The sequence below is a fragment of the Haliotis rubra genome, unplaced genomic scaffold (assembly GCF_003918875.1).
Source record: "Haliotis rubra isolate DU_JTF1 unplaced genomic scaffold, ASM391887v1 Scf450, whole genome shotgun sequence".
In the NCBI taxonomy this organism is placed as follows: Eukaryota; Metazoa; Mollusca; class Gastropoda; order Lepetellida; family Haliotidae; genus Haliotis; species Haliotis rubra.
The window spans coordinates 364,516-390,730 of NW_025767136.1; the positions used below are offsets into that span (position 1 = coordinate 364,516).

Below are 26,215 nucleotides of genomic sequence, written 5' to 3' on the forward strand. Positions count from 1 at the left end.
CTAGACTAGAAGGCCCTTTATGGTTCAGGCACTGGCACAGACTAGAGGCCCTTTATGGTTCAGGCACTGGCACAGACTAGAGGCCCTTTTATGGTTCAGGCACTGCACAGCAGGCCCAGTTCAGGCACTAGAGGCCCTTTTATGGTTCAGGCACTGGCACAGACTAGAGGCCCTTTATGGTTCAGGCACTGGCAGACAAGAGGCCCTTTATGGTTCAGGCACTGGCACAGTCTAGAGGCCCTTTATGGTTCAGGCACTGGCACAGACTAGAGGCCCTTTATGGTTCAGGCACTGGCACAGTCTAGAGGCCCTTTATGGTTTAGGTACTGGCACAGACAAGAGGCCCTTTATGGTTCAGGCACTGGCACAGACAAGAGGCCCTTTATGGTTCAGGCACTGGCACAGACTAGAGGCCCTTTATGGTTCAGGCACTGGCACAGACTAGAGGCCCTTTATGGTTCAGGCACTGGCAGTCTAGAGGCCCTTTATGGTTCAGGCACTGGCACAGTCTAGAGGCCCTTTATGGTTCAGGCACTGGCACAGACTAGAGGCCCTTTATGGTTCAGGCACTGGCACAGACTAGAGGCCCTTTATGGTTCAGGCACTGGCACAGTCTAGAGGCCCATTATGGTTCAGGCCCTGGCACAGACTAGAGGCCCTTTATGGTTCAGGACAGCACAGACTAGAGGCCCTTTATGGTTCAGGCACTGGCACAGACTAGAGGCCCATTATGGTTCAGGCACTGGCACAGACTAGAGGCCCATTATGGTTCAGGCACTGGCACAGTCTAGAGGCCCTTTATGGTTCAGGCACTGGCACAGTCTAGAGGCCCTTTATGGTTCAGGCACTGGCACAGTCTAGAGGCCCTTTATGGTTCAGGCACTGGCACAGACTAGAGGCCCTTTATGGTTCAGGCACTGGCACAGTCTAGAGGCCCTTTATGGTTCAGGCACTGGCACAGACTAGAGGCCCTTTATGGTTCAGGCACTGGCACAGACTAGAGGCCCTTTATGGTTCAGGCACTGGCACAGACTAGAGGCCCTTTATGGTTCAGGCACTGGCACAGACTAGAGGCCCTTTATGGTTCAGGCACTGGCACAGACTAGAGGCCCTTTATGGTTCAGGCACTGGCACAGACTAGAGGCCAGCTTTATGGTTCAGGCACTGGCACAGACTAGAGGCCCTTTATGGTTCAGGCACTGGCACAGTCTAGAGGCCCTTTATGGTTTAGGCACTGGCACAGACAAGAGGCCCTTTATGGTTCAGGCACTGGCACAGACTAGAGGCCCTTTATGGTTCAGGCACTGGCACAGACTAGAGGCCCTTTATGGTTCAGGCACTGGCACAGACTAGAGGCCCTTTATGGTTCAGGCACTGGCAGTCTAGAGGCCCTTTATGGTTCAGGCACTGGCACAGTCTAGAGGCCCTTTATGGTTCAGGCACTGGCACAGACTAGAGGCCCTTTATGGTTCAGGCACTGGCACAGACTAGAGGCCCTTTATGGTTCAGGCACTGGCACAGTCTAGAGGCCCATTATGGTTCAGGCCACTGGCACAGACTAGAGGCCCTTTATGGTTCAGGCACTGGCACAGACTAGAGGCCCTTTATGGTTCAGGCACTGGCACGAGACTAGAGGCCCTTTATGGTTCAGGCACTGGCACAGACTAGAGGCCCTTTATGGTTCAGGCACTGGCACAGACTAGAAGCCCTTTATGGTTCAGGCCCTGGCACAGACTAGAGGCCCTTTATGGTTCAGGCACTGGCACAGTCTACAGGCCCTTTATGGTTCAGGCACTGGCAGACTAGAGGCCCTTTATGGTTCAGGCCCTGGCACAGACTAGAGGCCCTTTATGGTTCAGGCACTGGCACAGTCTAGAGGCCCTTTATGGTTCAGGCACTGGCACAGACTAGAGGCCCTTTATGGTTCAGGCACTGGCACAGACTAGAGGCCCTTTATGGTTCAGGCACTGGCACAGTCTAGAGGCCCTTTATGGTTCAGGCACTGGCACAGTCTAGAGGCCCTTTATGGTTCAGACACTGGCACAGACTAGAGGCCCTTTATGGTTCAGGACAGCACAGTCTTGAGGGTCTTTCCCTGCCGAGTTGGTGTCAACCTGTTTCAGTTGTATCTCACCAGGTGAGCTTCATGTTAAGGTTTGGTTGTTGTTTAAGTATATATGGTTGTTGTTTAAGTATCTATGGTTGTTGTTTAAGTATATATGGCCTATTCTCAGTTTGTATGCATATATGACGCAATGGCAATGTCACTTGAAAGATTCAGGTTAGAACTCGTCTTCAGCAACTGATGCTTGTTATAAGAGGGAATCAGGTAGTCAGACTCGCTGTATTGGTTGACACATCAATGTATCCAAGTCACTTAACAATGGATTGTCTGGTCCAGACTTGATTATTTGCAGACCGCCGTCATATAGCTGGAATACTGCTGAGTGCAGCGTTAAACAACAATGTCAAGGTCACATGTGACATGCAGTCATATTCAATCCAGGATGAACACATCCAACTAACCCCAAAAAGAACGAACAAAAGATTTTATTTCCAAATTTTTATTCCACTAGAATACATTAGCCCAGTGGATGCTGATCTGTGAGCAACACTACTACTGAGAAACTAGATACAAACAGCTGATGAGGGGAGGGGGGAGCAGGGATGTGAGGGGGTGGTACAGAGGAAGGGAGCAGATGGCTCATGTACAATGCAGCCCAATATACATGTTGCAAGACAAGAAATAACAGGCGATAGAAAAAAAAGTAACACCATGACTTAACCATTACATCTATGGAATACGTCAGTAATGTATAAATTTCCCAGCAATAAAGTCGTTCATAAAATGACATTACCAATACAGCGAACATCTAGACAATGATAAAGGACATAGTTAAAATAGGGCTTACCTTTCCAAAATATTAAGCAATGTTTGAAGTATGTACTGCTAAAACGATTAAATCCATAAAATGTCAAAAATATCTATAGAAGAATATCAAGTCAAGTTCAAATTAGTATGTCACACGTATAATAGAATACTTGATCTGTAGTATTTCTTGGAATATATGCTGACTACTGTCACGACCATGATTAAATTTATTCTTCTCATGAACATTCGATGGTCAACCACTCATTCACTTGCAGAACACGTAAAGCTCAGATCATGGTTTCCCCAGTCAAAAACACCAATTACACACACCATCATATTTAAATCATTCACAATTTCCATTCACATCTTGGATCAGTGTTGAAACATTTTCAATAGGTATTTCTGTTAAAGAGTTTAATATTCTACATACACAGTGATTGTAGTAGTCTACTCAAAACCACTTTGTTAACAGGCTCAGCTGCATTTGAAAAGGGAGATCTGATGACTTTGTAAATAAACCACACATCATTCACTAAACAAATTCATCAATGTATATCTTTTCACTGACAAAATAAAATCAGCAGAGCGTCAGACAGAGCAAGAGTTTATGCAAGTCCAAAGAGAACACAGTCGAATCATCTTACATGGAGCTTACAGATAAAAGATATTTATCTTTACCATGTTTTCAGAGGAAATATGTGACCAATGGCAGGAGTGGTCAATTGTCAAGACATGTTGTCACCTTTCTGCACAAAAATGCCATGTGACCAGTCTCATTTTTTAATGGATGCTAGTTGACATATTTGCCTCCCTATCAGGTTTTGTATGATTCATCTACATCTCCAAAGCAACGAACAAATACAAGAAAGTCAAGAAATAGGTTGTATACCACAAAGTCTAGGTTTGAAATATGCAACAAATACAGCCTTTTGAACCAAACACTGCCACTCCATTTCACGGTCAACTCCTCTCAAACCCTCACTGCCTGCATTGGCCATTGTGAATATATCTTCAGAAAAATCGCCATTGTGTAGATATCTTGGGGCAAGCTGCCATTGTGAATACATCTTGGGGCAAGTTACCACTGTGTATACATCTTGGGGTAAGTTACCACTGTGTCGATATCTTGTGGCAACTTGCCACTGTGTATACATCTTGTGACAACTTGCCACTGTGTCGATATCTTGGGGCAGGTTGCCATTGTGAATACATCTTTGGACAACTTGCCACTGTGTCGATATCTTGGGGCAAGTTGACATTGTGAATACATCTTGGGGCAAGTTGCCACCGTGTATAAATCTTGGGACAACCTGCCACTGCGTATATTTTACAGGACACTTACAAATGTTTTTATCTTTGGGCAGCTTAACATTGTATGTCTTAGGGCAACGTAATACTAAATAAATACATCTTGGGGCAACTTGCCACAATGCATACCTTCAGGCGAATTGTAACGGCATGTACATTTGGGGCAAATTGCCACAGTGTACACCTTACCTCTGTGACTACTGAATAGCCTGAGGTCAAGAGTGACAGGTCATTCAGCAAAGGGTGCATCTAAATTTATAGTAACTTCTCATTACCTTTTCGTCACAGCACTGAAATAACATTTTGATTAATGACCAGCATTTAATAAAAGAAATAATCTGCTACTTGTACATAAACTGTCACAAGACTGACAACAGAATGTGTGACATGCTCATATCAAGTGAAACATGAAGTACCAGATAAACACAAACAGAAAAACATGCATTTACATACACAAAACTCGTACAGCTGAATTTAGAAACCGAACCTTACAATCACTAATCCTGCACTAGCATACAAAAACCCTATGACAATTTGGCTTGGGAAACGTACATGTCCAACTACTGTAGTTTGTTTTCCTGTGAAATAAATCAAGCGGACCGTGATTGGGCTGAGCAGGAGGGCTGGCACACACACATCCACCACGTTACAAGCCTACAGTAAGCCGAAGCATGGAGCTCTGGTACACATTCACATTAGCAGCTCAACACAGCATCGATTAAATGTACAAAGTTGCCTCATGCGTCGGAGCCAGCGAGCAGGACACTCATATTCTGTGATCAAACAATAAAAATATATCAATCAAAAATACTCATTTCATTTGCATTTACCGTTTTCAAACAACCATTTTGGTGCAGTTGAATGACCAGAAAGTTCAGTTTTCTAAATTTTCAATTTTCAGCTTGACTTTCACCCAGTAAATCATGAGAACCATCAAGTGCCTTATGGAATGTCTACCTAGTCATATCTCCGGGGAATGTCAGTCGGAAATCCCCCCTCAAAAAGCTGATCCATACACAAGCATTCGAAATTGACTTAGTTTTGAGACACTCTTTTATCGAAGCAGCAAAGCCAATGCCTTCCTCCCTATGGTTAGATTCAAGCATAGGAAACACTAGATATCAGAACATATTACACCTGCTGATAATATAATATTGTTAATGACAGATTAACTGGTTCTCATTTCACCGGGGTCATGCTGACCTGGTCGACGTTCAAAATACAGACTACATTGATGCAATGTACATGTACATATATATAGTGATCTAGACAGTTATAACATGGACTTCACAGGATAACATGGTACATACACACTATTACTGAGTCAAATTGTACAGTTAGACAAACCATATCTGCTTCACTATACAATATATCGAACACAAACTGTGTCATGTTGAAATGTACATGACCATTTGAAGTTTTTCTTTAAAAGACATTCAGGAATGGATTTTTTATCTCATACACAAGAAATGATAAATCTCCAGATAACATTTTCAAGCTTCGAAACAAGATCTACGATATAACTTTTACATCCAACGAGGTCATTTTGTTACACGACTACCGGCATTTCCAAGCAGAGAGTTCATGATGAATACATCTCTAATATAGAAAATAATCTGCAGCTATGTAGGCGATTTTAATTCATCTGTGCCCCTTTGAGAGTATTTTACGAGGGATGTTTCAACCTTCTTTCAGTTAATCTTGAATCTTCAGTGACTTACATGAAAAAAAACACACATGGGCATCATGATTACAAGACTTTTCAGAAAACTAGTTCCTATATCGACTAGTTCTGTTTTGTAGTAATGATAATCAATGTATATATACAGGAAACACCTCAGACTATTTCAGCACAGTCTGCACAGATGAAATCCACTGATACGTCATTTAGTGTGCTACTAGCACAGTGAATATTGGTGGATGTAGGGACGATGAGTAAAGCCTGTATCAACAGCATCATGTGGTCGGCGATGTTGCAATGGTGATGACGATGATGAAGGTGACGAGTATGACGATGATGAAGTTGCTGCCATTACGTCCACACAAGGAGGATGTTATGACTAAGGACGACCATCTCAGTTGCTGAACATGATCAAGTAACGTAGGCAGACCTGCGATGCATCGTGGACAATGTATTCATTGTACGGCATGTACGCTCGGGGATGCGACTCGGTGTACGTGGTCCTGCCCAGGGGCATGTTGGTACCTGTCGGGTGGAATATTCAAGTTAGAACAGGCACGAGACAATACAATCATCACTTTGGGGACAGGTTCAGCAACTCAAACACTGAGATTGTGTTTCAGACTTATCATATGCTACTCACACTTTGCTAAGGATCATAAAAAATTCACAACTTTACTTAAACGTAGAGTTATGATTTGAAATTGTATCCATTTAAAAATCGATAAATAATAATAATGGTAACCCCTCTTTAGGCAAACAGCCACTGTAATCTAACCTTCTGCACCTGATACATGAGTAACCATAAAAATGGTTTTCATGGCACCAATCAACCATTTTGCAAATCATGGAACAAGTCATTGACAAGTACACAGCACCGGTCAATAGCAGGTATGGGATCAACAAGATGAAATGACATACTGAAAATGACATACTGAAAATACTGATCCATGCTTACACTAAGCTTAGATATTTAAACCAAATCTGACCCCACGTCAAAGTTTTCTGATGAATCCATGATTTCATCCTTAGCAAAGTGTGAATAGTATATAAAACTGTGAGTGCCACCTCTATATGCATCTATGTAAAGGGAGTGAGTGAGTGAGTGAGTGAGTGAGTTGAAATTAAACGTTGCACCAGCTTTATCCCAGCCATTATAGCAGCAAGAAGAAGACAGTGAGTATGGTTTTATGCCACTTTTAGCAATATTCGAGCAAAATTACTAAGATAACGTTAAAAGCACTGAATGACCATCAGACAGCCCAGTGTTCCACATGACTCGCGAAGTAAATGATCTGGGACATGTCAATTTGTGTATAAGTGAGTGTTGGGTTTTATGCCACTTTTTAGCAATATTCCAGCAATATCATAGTGGAGGACACCAGAAATGGCTTCACACATTGTATATGAATAGGATGAGTGAGTGAGTTAAGATTTAGAGTCACATCGGCAATATTTCGGCCATATCGTGACTAAAACAAGTTATATATTAACTTAAATAAGGTTATAAATAAGGTTATCCCTTAAAGCCTGTCGACAGAGGACAGCAAAACAACTAGGTTATCACCGACAGAGATATAAAACTAGCAGATAACTTAAACTATATACTACAATGCAGGACAATACAACATACAAAACAGGCTATAGATCAGCAGCAAATGAAGGTAGGTCATCATACTGACTGACTGACTGAGTTTGGTTTTAAGCCGCTTTTAGCAATATTCCAGCAACATCACTGCAGGGAACACCAGAAATGGGCTTCACACATTGTGCCCATGTGGGGATTTGAACCCGGGTCTTCGGTGTGACGAGCCAACGCTTTAACCATTAGGCTACCCCACCGCCCCAGATCATCATACTAGGGACCATGGGGATTTGCAGTACTTTTGCTACCTTCATGGACCCTAGCTGGAATTACATCATCCCCCATGTCACTGGGTGAAACAGTTTGTTTCCGGTAATTCTTAATGATATACATATTTATTCTGCCTTTTGTCACAGCATTTTGGTCTACATACCAAAAGGCATTGCAACATCATATTCTGGTGAAGGCTCTTGTTGGCCATGAATCTTGATGGAGTTGATATCTGTATCCAGATGATCATCTTCATCCAGGTCTATGTCCACTTTTGAAGTGCCAAGGGCAACCTAGAGTGAAAAGTCATCAATGTCAGTTAAATGACACATTAATGATGGGTCAAAGAAGCATGTGAAGAAGTATGTGAAGCATCTGACAAAAAACTGTGCGCCATAACACATATACACCCATCACAGAAACCTTATTGGTCAGGATACCGTGGCACTAAAAATGACTGGATGTATACAATATCCACCAAAACTTACACTGGTCACATGTTGCTGTATTCATTTCCCAAGGATCACTATCCCCATAATGGCAAAATACTCTTCATGATTATGTCTCACGAGTTATGATTATGTCAAATATTTAGGTCTGTATATAGAAATATTTAGGTGTGTATATAGAAAAGTGGAAGGAGAGTATTGAAAGGTTTTTAAAGTTCTGCTCCAGAAAGCAGCACTATCACCAATTTCAGTCAAACTTGTTGCCATGGAAATGCCAAAATATTTTATTCAAATTCCAAAACTACCAAAGGCACCAGTACACCACTAGACCAATCTATGTGCCAAGTTTGGTGAAGAAACATTGAGCGGTTTTAGAGTTCTGCTCGAGGAAAAGAGCACTACCACAATTTCAGGCTAAGTCAAACTTGTTGCCATGGAAGCGCCAAAAATATTTTATTCAGAATTTCCAAAACTACCAAAAGGCACCAGTACACCACCAGATCTATCTATGTGCCAAGTTTGGTGAAGAAATATTGAGCGGTTTTAGAGTTCTGCTCGGGAAAAGAGCACTACCACCAATTTCAGTCTAAGTGGAACTTGTTGCCATGGAAAGCCAAAATATTTTATTCAAATTCCAAAACTACCCAAAGGCACCAGTACACCACCAGATCTATCCATGTACCAAGTTTGGTGAAGAAATATTGAGCGGTTTTAGAGTTCTGCTCGGAAAAGAGCACTACCACAATTTCAGGCTAAAGTCAAACTTGTTGCCATGGAAATGTCAAAATATTTTATTCAGAATTCCAAAGCTATCAAAAAGGCACCAGTACACCACCAGATCTATCTATGTGCCAAGTTTGGTGAAGAAATATTGAACGGTTTTAGAGTTCTGCTCGGAAAAGAGCACTACCACCAATTTCAGTCTAAAGTGGAACTTGTTGCCGCTGGAAAGCGCCAAAAATATTTTATTCAGAATTCCAAAACTACCAAAAGGCACCAGTACACCACCAGATCCATGTATGTGCCAAGTTTGGTGAAGAAATATTGAGCGGTTTTAGAGTTCAAACAATTAACAAAGCAAAGCAAGTTTAACGCTGCACTCAGTCTGTAAATAATCAAATAATCGAGTCTTGACCGGACAATCCAGTGATCAACAACATGAGCATTGATCTGTGTCAACCGAGTCAGCGAGCCTGACCACCCAATCCAGATCACCTGTTATGACAAGCATGGGTTACTGAAGACCAATTCAAACCCGGATCTTCATGTGTATCAGGCATGGGAACTCCCTTTCTTTGATTTCTTTTGTCACTCACATCGTGTATTTTTGGGGGGTTCACTGGGGTATGAATATAAAAAACAACAAGCAATCTTCGAGGATTCAAACAGTTTGCACAACTGTTTTCAAATACATACCACAATACTCTTCCAGATATTCTCAACTATATACATAAATGGTCAGCTATGCTTGTCAGAATGATTCAGTCTTTAGATCAGACAATAATACATTTCACCCGAGGCGACCTCCAATGGAGATGTCCCTTAATCTTTATATAAAGAGTGAGTGAGTGAGTGAGTGAGTGAGTGAGTGAGTGAGTGAGTTTGGTTTTTACGCCGCTTTTAGCAATATTCCAGCAACATCACGGCGGGGGACACCAGAAATGGGCTTAACACATTGTGCCCATGTGGGGATTCGAACCCGGGTCATCGGCGTGACGAGCCAACGCTTTAACCTTTAGGCTACCCCACCGCCCCGAGTGAGTGAGTGAGTGAGTGAGTGAGTGAGCAAGCGAGTATGGTTTTACGCCAGAAATATTCAAGCAATTTCACGGCATGGAAACACCAGAAATGGGCTTCACACATTGTACCCATGTGGGGAATCTAACCCGGGTCTTCGCATGACAAGCGGAGAACGCATTAGCTACCCAACCCTTTATACAAAGAGGTATAGTACCAGTGCAAAAGATCTGATCTTAAAGGCCGGGGTTCAAACCTATACACAGATGGGGTGTGGCCTCCTTGCCTTGTCAAAGCTGTCCTTAGATGCAAAGCAATGTAGTATTCAAGTACATTTCAAGAAATATCACAAAACTGACTCTCCGCTTCAGGCTGATATTAAGTCATAGTATAAAGAAGTATGTTGTGAAGACTCACAGCAAAAAGGATGGATGCAGAAAGTCTACAAACCATACAATTTGAAAATATATTTCTCATTCTAAATCCAGATTTAAATTTTCCACTGTATCAGTCAAGTGGCCAGAGGAGGTGCGCTTCCATAGAAACAAACCTTGGAGTGGGGAAATGTTTCATTCAGGGTTTCATATTTCAGGCAGGCTGGGAAAATGCCCCCCTCCCCTGACACCATGCTGTGCAGTGCTAGGGTTGTCCACTTATCTGATGCTGACATCTCTTTGCTAAAGATTTTATATTTAGACTATAAGTAAATTTGATGTTTCATATATGCTAATCAAATTAATCCCTTTAGTCATCAAAATATGAAGTGAAAGAGTTGTTGGACATTTACTATAAGGCACATGTTAATTCTAGTAGTAAATTCCAAAGTTAACCTTTGACATCGCCAGGCTCTTGCCAGGCACCCATAGCTGTTACAGCCTTGTCACTCACAGGCTGATGACATCTTCACTGCTGAGGGGCAGCAAATGGGAGACTATTTGGCAAACCCACATGGTTTTGGGAGGTTTGCGCCCCGGCCTTTAATAAGAAAGGTGAATTGCTAAACAAGAGACCATAAAAATCACTGCAAGCTTTCTTGCCCTGCTTATACTTCTAACTTTGTAAACATTTCTCCCACATCTGGAGAACTCTCCTTCTAGAAAGTCTTACCTGACAGAGCAGCATCAGTTTAGCATCAGATTCTGGGTTGTGATTGTAGCTGTAACCATGACTTTTGGCAAATGTGTCGGCAAAATAAATTCCCTGCAAATACAAACACAATATCCTAGAACTACACCATAAATCTTGCTTTTCTTATGCATTCCACCTCTAAATACCCTTCAAAGATTTGATACACCATCATGTTTATATTTTACTCCAATATATCAAAGCTAAGCTGATAAAATCGCACAACACAAAACTCCAAAATAACTCAGTTATGACAATCATACACCACCTGAGGAACATTCATCATGTTAGTTATATACAATGGATGCTACGAGCTATTGAGTATGCTTTACCTCTCCAAACAGGTGCCCTGTGTGGGGGGCCTCGGGTGGGGCAACAAGTAAGCCCCTGCTGAGGATGCTGATGAAGTTGCTCATGCTGCTGCCATGCCACAGTAGGCTGTGGTTGCTCATGTTGAGGGAACGTAGCTGTTCCTCCTCGCCCCGGTCGAGACAGTTTGTAGATACTGTGAACCTTACTGCTTTGATCTGGAAGATGTCACACCGTCAATAAATCACTAGTAATAAAACTGTACACAACGGCCATGTGTACTGACGTATGTGAGGTTGGTAAGGGACTACTTACGTGATGAGTTGATGTATGTGAGGATGTTGAGAGACTACTTATGTGATGAGTTGATGTATGTGAAGATGTTGAGAGATACTACTTGCGTGATGAGTTGATGTAAGTGAGGATGTATGTGAGAGGGACTACTTACGTGATGAGTTGATGTATGTGAAGTTGGTAAGATGTTAGAGACCACTTACGGAGAGACTACTTACGTGATGAGTTGATGTATGTGAGGATGTTGAGAGACTACTTACGTGATGAGTTGATGTATGTGAGGATGTTGAGAGACTACTTACGTGATGAGTTGATGTAAGTGAGGATGTTGAGAGACTACTTACGTGATGAGTTAATGTATGTGAAGATTGTTGAGGACTACTAGTTGTGATGAGTTGATGTAAGTGAGATGTTGAGAGACTACTTACGTGATGAGTTGATGTAATGTGAGGATGTTAAGGGACTGATGTATGTGATGAGTTGATGTTATGTGAGGATGTTGAGACTACTTACGTGATGAGTTGATGTATGTGAAGATGTTGAGAGACTACTTACGTGATGAGTTGATGTATGTGAGGATGTTGAGAGACTACTTACATGATGAGTTGATGTATGTGAGGATGTTGAGAGACTACTTACGTGATGAGTTGATGTATGTGAGGATGTTGAGACTACTTACGTGATGAGTTGATGTATGTGAGGATGTTGAGAGACTACTTACGTGATGAGTTGATGTATGTGAGGATGTTGAGAGACTACTTACGTGATGAGTTGATGTATGTGAGGATGTTGAGAGACTACTTACGTGATGAGTTGATGTATGTGAAGATGTTGAGAGACTACTTACGTGATGAGTTGATGTATGTGAAGATGTTGAGAGACTACTTACGTGATGAGTTGATGTAAGTGAGGATGTTGAGAGACTACTACTGTGATGAGTTGATGTATGTGAGGATGTTGAGAGACTACTTACATGTGATGAGTTGATGTATGTGAGGATGTTGAGAGACTACTTACGTGATGAGTTGATGTATGTGAAGATGTTGAGAGACTACTTACGTGATGAGTTGATGTAAGTGAGGATGTTGAGAGACTACTTATGTGATGAGTTGATGTATGTGAGGATGTTGAGAGACTACTACTTGTGATGAGTTGATGAGTTGATGTAAGTGAGGATGTTGAGAGACTACTTACGTGATGAGTTGATGTATGTGAGGATGTTGAGAGACTACTTACGTGATGAGTTGATGTATGTGAGGATGTTGAGAGACTACTTACATGATGAGTTGATGTATGTGAGGATGTTGAGAGACTACTTACATGATGAGTTGATGTATGTGAGGATGTTGAGACTACTTACGTGATGAGTTGATGTATGTAAAAATGTTGAGAGACTACTTACGTGATGAGTTGATGTATGTGAGGATGTTGAGGGACTACTTACATGATGAGTTGATGTATGTGAGGATGTAGAGGACTACGATGAGTTGATGTACGTGATGAGTTGATGTATGTGAGGATGTTGAGGGACTACTTACTACTGATGAGTGAGTTGATGTAAGTGAGGATGTTGAGAGACTACTTACGTGATGAGTTGATGTATGTGAGGATGTTGAGGGACTACTTACGTGATGAGTTGATGTATGTGAGGATGTTGAGAGACTACTTACGTGATGAGTTGATGTATGTGAGGATGTTGAGGGACTACTTACATGATGAGTTGATGTATGTGAGGATGTTGAGAGACTACTTACGTGATGAGTTGATGTATGTGAGGATGTTGAGAGACTACTTACGTGATGAGTTGATGTAAGTGAGGATGTAGAGGGACTACTACATTGATTAATGTATGTATGAGGATGGTGAGGGACTACTTACGTGATGAGTTGATGTAAGTGAGGATGTTGAGAGACTACTTACGTGATGAGTTGATGTAAGTGAGGATGTTGAGGGACTACTTACGTGATGAGTTGATGTAAGTGAGGATGTTGAGAGACTACTTACGTGATGAGTTGATGTAAGTGAGGATGTTGAGGACTACTTACGTGATGAGTTGATGTATGTGAGGATGTAGAGGGACTACTTACGTGATGAGTTGATGTATGTGAGGATGTAGAGAGACTACTACATTGATGAGTTGATGTAAGTGAGGATGTAGAGGGACTACTTACGTGATGAGTTGATGTAAGTGAGGATGTAGAGGGACTACTTACGTGACGAGTTGATGTAAGTGAGGATGTTGAAGGGCTACTTACGTGATGAGTTGATGTATGTGAGGATGTACTGTGATTCTAGAGTATCAGGAGACAATGGTTCGATCTGGCATCCCACAGATCGGTAGATGTAGTCCAATGGATTCATATCTGCAGACACAAGTTGTTCAGTTATCAAACACTATTATCATCAAACACATATGGTGAAATCTAGGACTGAGTGAGTATGGTTTTACACCACTTTTTAGCAATATTCCAGCAATATCACGGCGGGGGACACAAGAAATGGTTGAAAGCTAGGATGTACTTCAGGACCATCAGGCAAAAAAGGATACGATCTCTTTGTGAAACTGGGCTGTACAAACCATTCACCAAATTAGTTCTAACTGAACAACAGCCTGACAACAACCATACATACTAGTAAAAGTTAAAGACCACAAAACTATTTTCATATGGCTCTGCCATTTCATCACAGATTAACTTAACTCTTTAAAGAAATCTTGTGTTAACTAACTTCTCCCTCTCCCTTGAAATCTCAAGTCTAGACTGACTGACTGACTGAGTTTGGTTTTACGCCGCTTTTAGCAATATGCCAGCAACATTACGGCAGGGCACACCAGAAATGGGCTTCACACATTGTACCCATGTGGGGATTCGAACCCGGGTCTTCGGCGTGATGAGACAACGCTTTAACCATTAGGCTACCCCAAGTCTAGAACTATAATAGCATTAACAGGAGTATTATTGACAGTGTCCTTACCCTTCACATGTTGTTGAGATCCAAGAACAATCCTGCTGGCAATTTCAATGTCCAGCATGTCCGAGAGGAAACGAAGACAAGTCTTCAATCTTTCCTTCTTTTTAATTGGTTTGATTGCCTCATATTCAAAGCCTGGAGATGGGACAAGATTGTAGTACTCGTTTGTCAAAGACGCTATCTGTAAGTAAAGGAGTAAGTTGAGTACAGTTGTGAACAGGTTTCTTTTTATCTGAGCGTCAGACCAAGATGATTAATAAAGTACATGTCTTATCATGCAATGTTAATATCTCTATATTGATTCAGTATGGAAGAACTTCCTCACCTTGTCACAGTTGTCCTGGAAGGCAGCCATGTCGTTGTTAGCGTTGTTCCTCCTCTGCTTGTCTATTGCCTGTATCAACTCACTGCAATCAGAAGTCACTTGAATCACCATTTAAGTGAGTGAGTGAGTGAGTTTAGCTTTACGCCGCACTCAGCAATATTCCAGCTATATGATGGAGGTCTGTAAATAATCTAGTCTGCACCTGACAATCCAGTGCTCAACAAGCATTGATCTATGTAACTGGGATACAATGACATGATTCAACCAAGCCAGCGAACCTGACTACCCGATCCCGTTAGTCGTCTCTTACAACAAGCATGAGTTACTGAAGACCAATTTTAATCCGGATCTTCACAGGTACGTGTCTGATAACTGGTGACACTCACCTCAACTGAGTTAGGATGGACCTAGCCTCGAGAAGGGCCTCCCTCTTGATGCGGCCAAAGGGCATATAATTTGTGTCCACCCCAGCCTTCAACACCGAGTTCTGCAACATCGTCTGGTTGCTCTGAAGCAAAAACAAATATACGGAATTATAAGGTGAGGTGAGGTGAAATTGGGTTTCACGTCGTACTTGAGAATATTTTGCTCATATGACGACGTGCATGCATGTATGTGCGGCTGCTTGTACTAGCCCAGACTGAAGCTGGTTTTATAGTGCTAGCCCACTGAGATACCATGCCGCAGTGAAGCATGACTACCCCACTCAGACACATTATACTGACTCCGAGCAGACCAGTCCTTGTTGTACCCATTAATGCCGAGAGCCAGACAGAGACCAACAAGTACCATATTTTAACGTCTTTTGGTATGACGCGAGCCCGGGGATCGAACTCGCGACCTTCCGCTCTCCGGAATTATAAGGGTGACTATTGGGGCTATTGTGACTATTACAATTACACTGCAATAGTACCCCACACTATAGAAAGTACTGGGTTAGATGTACACTATGGCAATAGTATTGTTACATCATTCAAACTAACTTTAAGGCTTGATAACTATATCAATCAACAAAATAGTAATGAGTGATGTATTGCCGACAAAGTCAAAGTGTGCACTCAGCAATATTCCAGCTATATGCTGGGGTCTGTAAATAATCAAGTCTTGACCAGACAATCCAGTGATCAATAGCATGAACATCGAACACACTATCTGCCAAGTCTGACCACCCAATAAGTAAGTCTAAACACACGCCAAACACTAGGCAACCCCATCACAAACAATGACAGCAATGCTCTATCCAGTTTATCAAAGGAAATGTTTTACCCTTGTTGGCTACTCACCGACTGATATAACCTGTGACAATTTGGATCCTAAACAAAACACTGCCAACAAGATGTGACTTACCACTTCTTTCATAAGGTCTTGGATGGGAAGGGGAAGTTTGGAGGGAATCTCAGAATTCAGTGTAAAGTCGACCGACTTGACTTTGGTATACTTCTGCTCTCTTGGCACAAGGCGGTACTTCTTTGGATGGTTTACATAGCTGTACACAAAGGAGAAGTCATTGTTATGGAAGAGTGAGAGAGTGAGTATGGTTTTCACGTGCGATGGGCGGATGCTTCATTGTTATTGAGAGAGAGTGAGTTGGGTGTTACACCACTTTTAGCAATATTGCAGCAATATCTAGGCAGGGAACAAAAGGAATTGTACCCACTGGGGAATCGAATCCGGGCCTTAACGTGACGAGCGAACGCCTTAACCACAAGGCCAAACCACCCCACCCCCCCCATTATTGAAGAGATCTGACACAGTGAAACAAGTCTATCATACAATACATCACAATACCACTCTATCACAGTACTTAATATTGAAAAGAATTCCTCAGGAAGAATGTTTTCACTTTTTCTCACGACAGATACTTTACAACACGTAAGAACCACTTGATTCTCTCACATCATTATAGTTAATCTGTCACTGTCATGGCATCAATAGTAACTATGGTAACATGAAACAAAATGGTGGTCCCAGACTAATCTTCAGTAGTATATTCAGAAAACTATAACCTGTCGATCCTTCCATCAGCAATACACATTTCTACTTGTTTCTTTCAGAATTCAGCCCAGTCTAATATTCCCTTCATCATTGTTTGATAGCTACTGCAATATGTAACACTTAAGATGCATGAATATAGAGCGATTGAGTTTGGTTTTACGCCGCTTTTAGCAATATTCCAGCAATATCACACGGCAGGGGACACCAGAAATGGGCTCCACACATTATACCCATGTGGGGAATCGAACCCGGGTCTTCGGCGTGACGAGCGAATGCTTTAACCACTAGGCTACTCCACCGCCCCACGAATAATGAACTGCTGAAACAGCAAAGCATAAAGTTAAACACCTACGATTTGACATTAGCCCAGTCATTGCCAGTTTTGGAGCGGAAAACTTTACAGAACTCCTTCACTCCATCTTCTTTCTTTGGGAAGGGTGTGTGTTGAAACTGGCCTTCGTCGCCGATACGGCCCCATCTTGTGAACAGCAAATAAATATCCTTTCCTTTCTGGTAGACCAACTGAAACATGATTGACATTTTGACATTACAGCCTTGTCAAAGAAACCCATCAGGCCAATCAATAGATCTACATCAATCAACTAGGAATATCACTTCCTGTGTGAGTGTAGGTTTTCTTAAGATACTGGTACTGTAACTGTCTAGGACTGACAGACTGACTGAGTTTTAGTTTTACGCCGCTTTTAGCAATATTCCAGCAATATCACGGCGGGGGACACCAGAAATGGGCTTAACACATTGTGCCCATGTGGGGAATCGAACCCGGGTCTTCGGCGTGACGAGCCAACGCTTTAACCACTAGGCTACCCCACCGCCCCGTAACTGTCTAGGAAGAAGTGAGTGAGTGAGTGAGTGAGTGAGGTGAGTTTTACGCCGCTTTAAGCAATATTCCAGCAATATCATGGCTGGGGACACCAGAAATGGGCTTCACACATTGAACCCATGTAGGGAATCGAACCCAGGTATTCGGTGTGACGAGCAGACGCTTTAACCAATAGGATACCCGACCACCCAGTCTAGGAAAGATATCCTGTGGTATTCCATGGTTCGTACAAATTATCAGCCATCAAATGCAGAGCCTTTTTAGGGCCATTCAGAGTGAGTGAGTGAGTGAGTGAGTGAGTGAGTGAGTTTAGCTTTACGCCGCTTTTAGCAATATTCCAGCTATATCATGGCAGGGGACACCAGAAATGGGCTTCACATATTGTATCCATGTGAAGAAACGAACCCGGGTCTTCGGCATGACGAACGGACGCTTTAACCACTACGCTACCCAACCGCTCCAGGGCCATTCAGAACACAGTGAGTTTGCAAGTGAGCATGGTTGGCAGGACACTGTCCACTGGAGAGAACTGCCTTCCATGTTAACAGCTGGGTATGCCTGAGAGCAGGTCGAACCTGATCCACACCAGCTAAGAAGCGCTGCATAAGAGGGTGCTGCCCCAGAAGAGCACCATCGACAGGGGTGTGAAATTTGGAAATAGTGGTGGAGTAGCCACGAATGGTTGAAGCCGCCAAACCTTCTTCCAAACGAGACTGCAGAAACTCCAAAAATCGGACTAAATCCGCAGAAAAGGGATCTGCAATTCCCCTATCTGAACACCAGCGAGCATAGCGGGACCACCTATCCTCGTACTGAACGCTTGTCGAATCCCGCCTCGAAGCCAGAATTGTGTCTGCAACTGCTGCAGGATTTCCGCGTGCCTCGAGGCTAGACCTGACAGAGGCCAAGCCACCCACTGAATCCTTGGATTGGGGTGTGGCGCACCGTTCTGAGTGAGAATGTCCGGTCCGGTATTTTATTAAAACATTGATACAACTATCACATGACATTTTCAGCAGTAGAAAATGCATATATGTACCGAAAGGACGATCTCTATGAAAAAGAATTCACACATTGTACCATGTGGGAAATCTAACACAGGTCTTCAGCATGACGAGCAGAAACTTTAACCATTAGGATGCCTAACCACCCTTCCACAACACAGTGTCATGTCTCCTCACCTGCATCTTGTAGAAGTTGTACATGCCATAATAACCGTAGGACACATCCACCTTTGACAACAAGACATCGTACGGAATGTGCTGCTTGCTGTCCTCAGCCACCTCACTGAAACAAGAAAAGCATCACTTTAAATTTTGTTCATGACATTGTCATGTTTGTTTGCTTATTTATGCCCCACTGTTAGTTTGCCTATCCCGCACTAGACAAGGTGAGGTGAGGTGAAGTTGGGTTTACCCCGCTTCCCACTTTGGGCTTGAGAATATTTCGCTCATATGACGACGTGCATGCGTACGGTAATAATTTATGTGTGTGCGGCTGCTTGTACTAGCCCAGTGCGTAAGCTGGTTTTATAGTGCTAGCTCACTGGCATACCTGTGGAGTCATGATTGCCGCGTATTAAGTTTGGTGAAGCATGAATACCCCCGATGATATTATACACCTCAAATACATTTTGCATGTACCTAGCATGTAGCATGTGAAGCTTTAAGAGATATGCTCTGGACAAAATAATCAAACACATTTGGCACTAAGTCATGTTTCCATGGAAACAAATAGCACAATTCCATCTGAGAGACCAACAAGTAGCATAGTTTGGAAGCTCTTTCGGACAAGATGACATCCTCATTTACAGCCAGTAGGTGTTTCCATGGTATCTGCGAGGCACATAAATGGGAATGATTAACCAGTGAACCTTGTTAAAGAGCAGCTCTGGACAAAATTAATTTGGCACTAAGTGGAGTGTTTCCCATGGCAGAGATCTAAACAAAAGTACCATCATGCTTAATACAGTGGAACTAGCATATAAACTTTAAAGAGATATGCTCCGCAAAGTTTACACTGAGCCGCTATATACCCCGTTGGCGGGGGTAAAATAATCCTGTGTGGACCAGATAATCCAGTGACTGACATCATGAGCATCAGTTGATGCATCAAAACATGATGCCATGCATGCATCAACCGAGTCAGCAAGGTTTGACCACCTGATTCTAATTTGCCATCTGTTTTGAGAATGCTTTGAATCAATACATTTCAAACAGGAACTTTAGTCTGATATCTCAACATAAATAATCAGCAGTCCCTAATACATGCCTGAGTGACTATCAACATAAGTTGCTGTCAATATTTTAGGAAATGGCCAACAAATTAAAACTTGGTCCATATCCGATTATATATGGTAGGTCACAAGTTACTGCTTTCACTTAGCATACAATCCAAAGATCGTGTGGAATACAAAATACGAGCATACAACAAAGTTTTGTCCACCTGAGCAAGTGAACTCTCCAAAATGAGCAAGTGAGAAAGTATGGTTTTATGCCGCTTTTACCAACATTCCAGCATTATCAAAGTCAGGGACACCATAAATGGGCTTCACACATTGTACCCATGATTGAATAGAACACAGGTCTTCAGCGTGACGAGCGAACGCTTTAACCATTCGGCTACCCAACCTCCCCTCTCGAAAATGAACCCAGTCCGCCACTTACCAGGTGTCCCTGTTAAGACAATGGGTATCAACAGGGGTCCGTGAGTCATCCTCGTCCATGGCTTCAGCTTTGAGTTTGTCCATGACTTTCTCATAATCAGCTTGGTAGTTGACCTTGACCCCGTCACTGAGGATTCCATCACTGACTTCAAATGATGTGAAAGTGGCCTTTTCCTATAAAACAATAAATCCATATTATACAACTTAATTGGCAGGATAATCATATATCAAATACTGTTACAATTACAAATCTTAAGGTACATTAACAAGCATTCGAGACTAACAACATCACTTAAATAGAAAACAAACTGATAATATAGGCTTCACTTGTTTCAAATTTGAAATCCTACTGCAAGTACAAATATTGTAATGGATTTGGTAATTGAAGACACATGTAAGAAAATAGTATGGCCACACACAATTATCATGGAGGTTTTCAACACTGAAACATCAGCTTAAAGAATAAGTAAACATGATAAAGTTTATGAGCATGTGCAATCAAATAGCATCAATAACATGCCAGAAAATCGGAATTAGGTATCAAGTTGGCAGTGTTGGACCTCTCAGCTTCATTACTGAGAATTCCCAGGACTGACTGACTGACTGAGTTTGGCTTTACGACGCTTTAAGCAATATTCCAGCAACATCACGGCGGGGGACACCAGAAATGGGCTTCACACATTGTACCCACGTGGGAATTCGAACCCGGGTCTTCGGCGTGACGAGCCAACACTTTAACCACTAGGCTACCCCACTGCCCTGAGAATTCCCAGGACTTGTAACTAGGCAGACAAGAACATAACAGAAACTGTATATTCTTACCTCTTTTTCTGACTTTAACAACTTCTGCAACTCGGTTGCAATATTTGGAGCTCCTCGAATGAGTGCATAATCAAGGGGAGTTAAGCCTGCGTTATCCTTCTTATCAAGCGTAGCTCCCGCTTGAGCTAGGGTACACAACAGTTCAACTTGATCGAATGTGCCGAGTTCCAACGGGGACACAAGATGGTGTATGACAGTCCAGCCCTGGTTGTCTGTAGCGTCCAGGTCTACACTGCTTGTCTTCTCCACCATTTTAACTGCAACATCAACAAATGCACACATAAGCCACAGTAGCCAGTAATGATGATGATGATCATGACAAACTATAAGGACAACGGGGGAAAACTACGTTCTATGGATAGTCAGCTTCTTTATTGCAAAGAGTGCGACATTTCGGTGTAGGTACTAACACCGTTATCAAGCAAGTGATATCAAGCAAGTCACTTGCTTGATAACAGTGTTAGTACCTACACCGAAACGTCGCACTCATTGCAATAAAGAAGTTGACTATCCATAGAACTTTGTTTTCCTTCATCCTCACAACTTCTAAAATGCCTCTCAAAGAAATAACGACAACCTTTCAGAAGTTTACTTACTGTGATTTGACCAGGATCAGGAAAATAGGCTTGATAGTGAGTGAGTGAGTTGAGTTTATTGCGACTCCACATTCCAGCGATATGGCAGCGGTCTGTAAATAATTGAGTCTGGACCAGACAATCCAGTGATCAACAGCAGGAGCATCGATCTGCAGAATTAGGAACCGATGACATGTGTCAACCAAGTCAGTGAGCCTGACCACCCGATCCCGTTAGTTGCCTCTTACGACAAGCATGGGTTACTGAAGATCAATATTCTAACCCGGACCTACACAGGTCAAATAGGTGATAGTTGTATTAAGGGCAAATTCTCAATTGCTATGCAGAGATGCCAACCCCAAATTGTGGCAATTAGGAATCTGAGTTTCTAAGAGAGAAAAAAAATAGGAATTTTCCCAACAAATTAGGGATCCCTATAAATTGTTGTACTCAAAGAACGAAACTTTTCAATGCCATTACATATAGTGATCCTGGAAACCGGGTTTATATAACTGAAACCGGTTTGCAGTACTTTCTTGTGTAAACAATTTGAGAAGCAATAAAGTTTGTGAATGTTAAAGTAAATAAGCTGCGATCAGGGTAAAATAAACAGTGTGTGGAATTTATCAGGCAGCCTACTCAACTTTGAATTACTTTCTTGTGTAAACAATTTGAGAACTTCTGTAAATAAAGTTTTCTATCTATTTATCATTATTTCAAGTCAAAGTTGATAATAGCCATTATCTATATCTTTGTTATATTTTGAAAAAAATCGGACTGAATTTGGCTTTGTCTGAATGGCGGAACCGACATGCATTTTCCAGATGATTCCGATGAATTCGGGAGGGTTGGCATCTCTAGGTATGGTTTGACAATTATGACATATATTTTCTACCCATTAGGAGACTGAAACATAAAACATATCAATACAGGGACTCTAACTAACACTAGCAGAAAACCTATAAGAAGTGCCTGCATGAGTATGTGTGTTTAATATACTGCTTACAAAGTTCTTCCAGTTTTACCACTGCACATCAACTTAATAGAGTGGAGGGTCTGAAGGGGAAGGGTCAAGATGTTTAGCACATCAGGAAGCTACAAGGATGCGGGTGGTGTTGACTAACATAATCAGGGCAAACAGGGATTCCAATCTACAACCATAGGTTACTAGTACGACCAAGGGACATAACTCTGCCCAGAGAATTGCCACCCAATAACAGGTCGAATGAACATGGTAGGCTTCAATCATGTTAATGTTTTGTTAATGATTAGTTAGAAATCATTCTTATTTTCACACACCTGAAGAAATATCTGGTGGAAAACACTACCTAGCTGTAGAACTGGTAATCAATGAAAGAAAGTCCATGAAATACGCACGTCTTGGACAAACAGACTTCATTTGAATACCCAAAGAATTCATGCCCTACCTTTTCTGGCCAGGCTGCTTCCTTGTTTCCTCAGAGATAACTGCTTGCAGAGGACTGAAGTCTTCTCGACTTCAGGTTCCTCTTCATCTTCCACAACATCCGTGTCATGATCACTGTCCTCTGCCACTTCTTCATCCTCAAACATATCCTCTGGTTCTCCCTCTTCATCTTCCTCAGCTTCTAGTTCTTTATCCAAGTCCATCGGTTTAACAGAACTGCCACACACAACTCCCATCCTGGCTTCTACTCTCACTGCCATTGCCCAACTGTCTGACACCTTCAGGTGTCAATGACATGGAACCGTCCGGTCGCAACATGAACACAGTCCGAGACACACTCTTAAACAAAGTGGGCTCTTTGTTGACGTTATCTGATTGTGGAGCTTTTGGGTCATAGGATAAGTTCATTAACAACTTTGTCATCGCAGATTGATCCGCCACTTGTCCATCGTTCTGAAAGTCTCATAATCAGCAAAAAGAATGGTCATGTCAGAGGACTCCTATAAACAATAAATAGGGACTGTTTAGTTTGTTAACAGAAAACCTCGCATCAACTTCTCATTCTACTTTATTCCACCTATATACTATTTGTAAGCATAAACTAAAGGGTGACATGTTCATAGTGACTGTGTCAGAGGACTTACTTGTCTTGTAGCATGCATGAGGGGAGAGACTGTGTCAGAGGACTTACTTGTCTTGCAGCATGCATGAGTGGAGTGCGCCTGTTGCTGTCGTCAAAGTTTGGTGATGCACCGTTGTTGAGCATGAAGCTGGCCAAGCCAAACTTGAAGTAATGTATCGCCAGGATGAGGGGCGACACCAGCAGATCACTCTTGTCAGTAAAGTAGTCTGGACATCTGTCAGCCAAACAGGAACCCAGCAGGAGGGAGTCAGGAAGGGGGCAGTTTAATCGCACATCAAATGATGCTCCCTTGTCCAACAGTATCTTTAACCACCTGAATTGCAGAAATAACATCAAATTACGAAAGGGAGTGAGTTGGCCTGAACATTGAACAAAAATTCAGTACAATAGGCACCTTAAATGTTTAAGGTGAGTGAGTGAGTGAGTGAGTATTGTTTTACACCGCTTTTAGCAATAGTCCAGAAATATCATGGTGGGAACACCTGAAATGGGCTTCACACATTGTACCCAAGTGGGGAATGGAACCTGGATCTTCTCCGTGACGAGTTAACGCTTTAACCACTAGGCTATCTCACCGCCCCACTCCTATGGATAGCATATGTTCCTGGGTGCCTAGTTCAATCTGGAATCTCCAAAGTGTTCCTCTACTCTACAAAGGATGCAAGATTTCACAATCAAATGAAACAGCTCATCTTGGTAGATTCAGCAGAGAACGCTTACTTTGTATTGACATCACAGATGTTCCACGTGTAGGCCGACATCACATCTCTGCCGAACTCATCCTTGTTCTTCACATCCAGGGCAGGGTCGTTGTCTACACAGACAGACACAGGCATTCATGAAGAGAGACTTTCAAAGGAGTTTGAGTGAACGGTGCATTATGCTGCAGGCAGCAATACTCCTGCTATAACAAGGCAGTTATCAAGTATGTGCCAGTCAAACACGCATGAGCAGCAGGGGTAAGATCAGCCACAACACATAGTAATAAGTCACCATCAATAGTCATTTTAGACAGATCATATAGCAAGGTACACTGGTGACTCATGCTCCCAAAAACCATACACAGTAAAGAAGATTTTTTTTTTTCCCAAGCAAATTTACAGAAAAATTTCTTTTGGTATTACTCATCTTTGTTTTGGGTTTAACGCCGCACACAGCAATATTTCAGCTATGGGGCGACAGATTACAAATAAGTGAGTCTGGACCAGACAATCCAGTGATCAACAGCATGAGCATCATTCATCATTGGGAGTGAGTGAGTGAGTTTAGTTTTACGCCGCACTCGGCAATATCCCAGCTATATGGCGGCGGTCTGTAAATAATCGAGTCTGGACCAGATAATCCAGTGATCAACAGCACCCTGATCCCGTTAGTCTATGCAATTGGGAAACGATGATGTGTGTCAACCAGGTGAGCGGGCCTGACCACCAGGACCTGTCAGTCATCTCTTATGACAAGCATGGGCTGTTAAGATCAATTCTAACCCATATCTTCACAGGTCACAGGAATTTTAAAAACAGCATATAATCAAGCATGGTGAAGTCAGATCATATCAATAATTCCTTAAAACATAATTCGCATTGGCTGTGCTGTGAAGACATTACAATGTGGACTTACCAATCAAAAACTGTCCCATTTGAACTGGCAAGTGGTGAATGGCTGCGTACTGCAGTGGAGTACAGCCATGTTTGTCACGCAGCCCCACGGGTACACCTTTGTCACGCAACATTTTCGCTACCTGGTTCGTGAAGGAATACATTATGACATAAAGATAGGAACATTTACCAAGTTTGTTACCCTTTTAAAGATAAGGATACTTCTGAACCATCTCAAACTGGGCTACATATTAAGTGGCTGTAATCAAACAGGTGTGCTTAAATCTTTTGCATCCAGATTGATACTATCATGTTGAATTTCTGTGTCACAGTCCTTTTAGCACTATCACACGAGGAATTTTAAAACAACCATTACAGCAGTAAATTATCTTGTTGAGCCTTACTCTGAACTAAACATGACATACTTTCACAAGTCACTGTCTTCTATCACTGTCTTTAGAATCACGGTATTGTTAAGGTTATACAACATCTTTCAAGTATTAAAAGGGTCAGCACTTCCAAATAAATCCTGATCCCGAAGAGAATTTCCTTTCAACATTTTGGTGGAACGAAATCACCATGTTTCGTTTTACTTTTACACAAGCCAGATAACTAATCTCACATCTGCAAAGGGCAGGTCTTACCTTCACACACAGTAAACCTGTTGTAGGCATCCTTTATCAACGCTCGCCTTTCGAGCATGGGTGGGCAACAGTGAGTGAGTG

At 42.3% G+C, this 26,215-nt stretch overlaps 1 protein-coding gene across 1 annotated transcript in view; it reads right to left on the reverse strand.

Annotated features, from left to right (window-relative positions):
• Positions 1-2,548: 2,548 nt before the first annotated feature.
• LOC124289882 (poly [ADP-ribose] polymerase tankyrase-like) overlaps positions 2,549-26,215 on the reverse strand; it is a 63,049-nt gene continuing 39,382 nt past the window's right edge. Inside the window, 19 exon segments of the mRNA XM_046726554.1 lie at positions 2,549-6,386; positions 7,880-8,009; positions 11,010-11,102; positions 11,360-11,512; positions 11,514-11,554; positions 13,886-13,993; positions 14,604-14,781; positions 14,926-15,007; positions 15,312-15,433; positions 16,273-16,411; positions 17,273-17,442; positions 18,946-19,051; positions 20,431-20,603; positions 21,252-21,508; positions 23,254-23,485; positions 23,487-23,705; positions 23,944-24,208; positions 24,616-24,709; positions 25,513-25,633. Coding sequence (XP_046582510.1) covers positions 6,256-6,386; positions 7,880-8,009; positions 11,010-11,102; positions 11,360-11,512; positions 11,514-11,554; positions 13,886-13,993; positions 14,604-14,781; positions 14,926-15,007; positions 15,312-15,433; positions 16,273-16,411; positions 17,273-17,442; positions 18,946-19,051; positions 20,431-20,603; positions 21,252-21,508; positions 23,254-23,485; positions 23,487-23,705; positions 23,944-24,208; positions 24,616-24,709; positions 25,513-25,633 — 2,814 coding nt within the window. The 3' untranslated portion in view covers positions 2,549-6,255.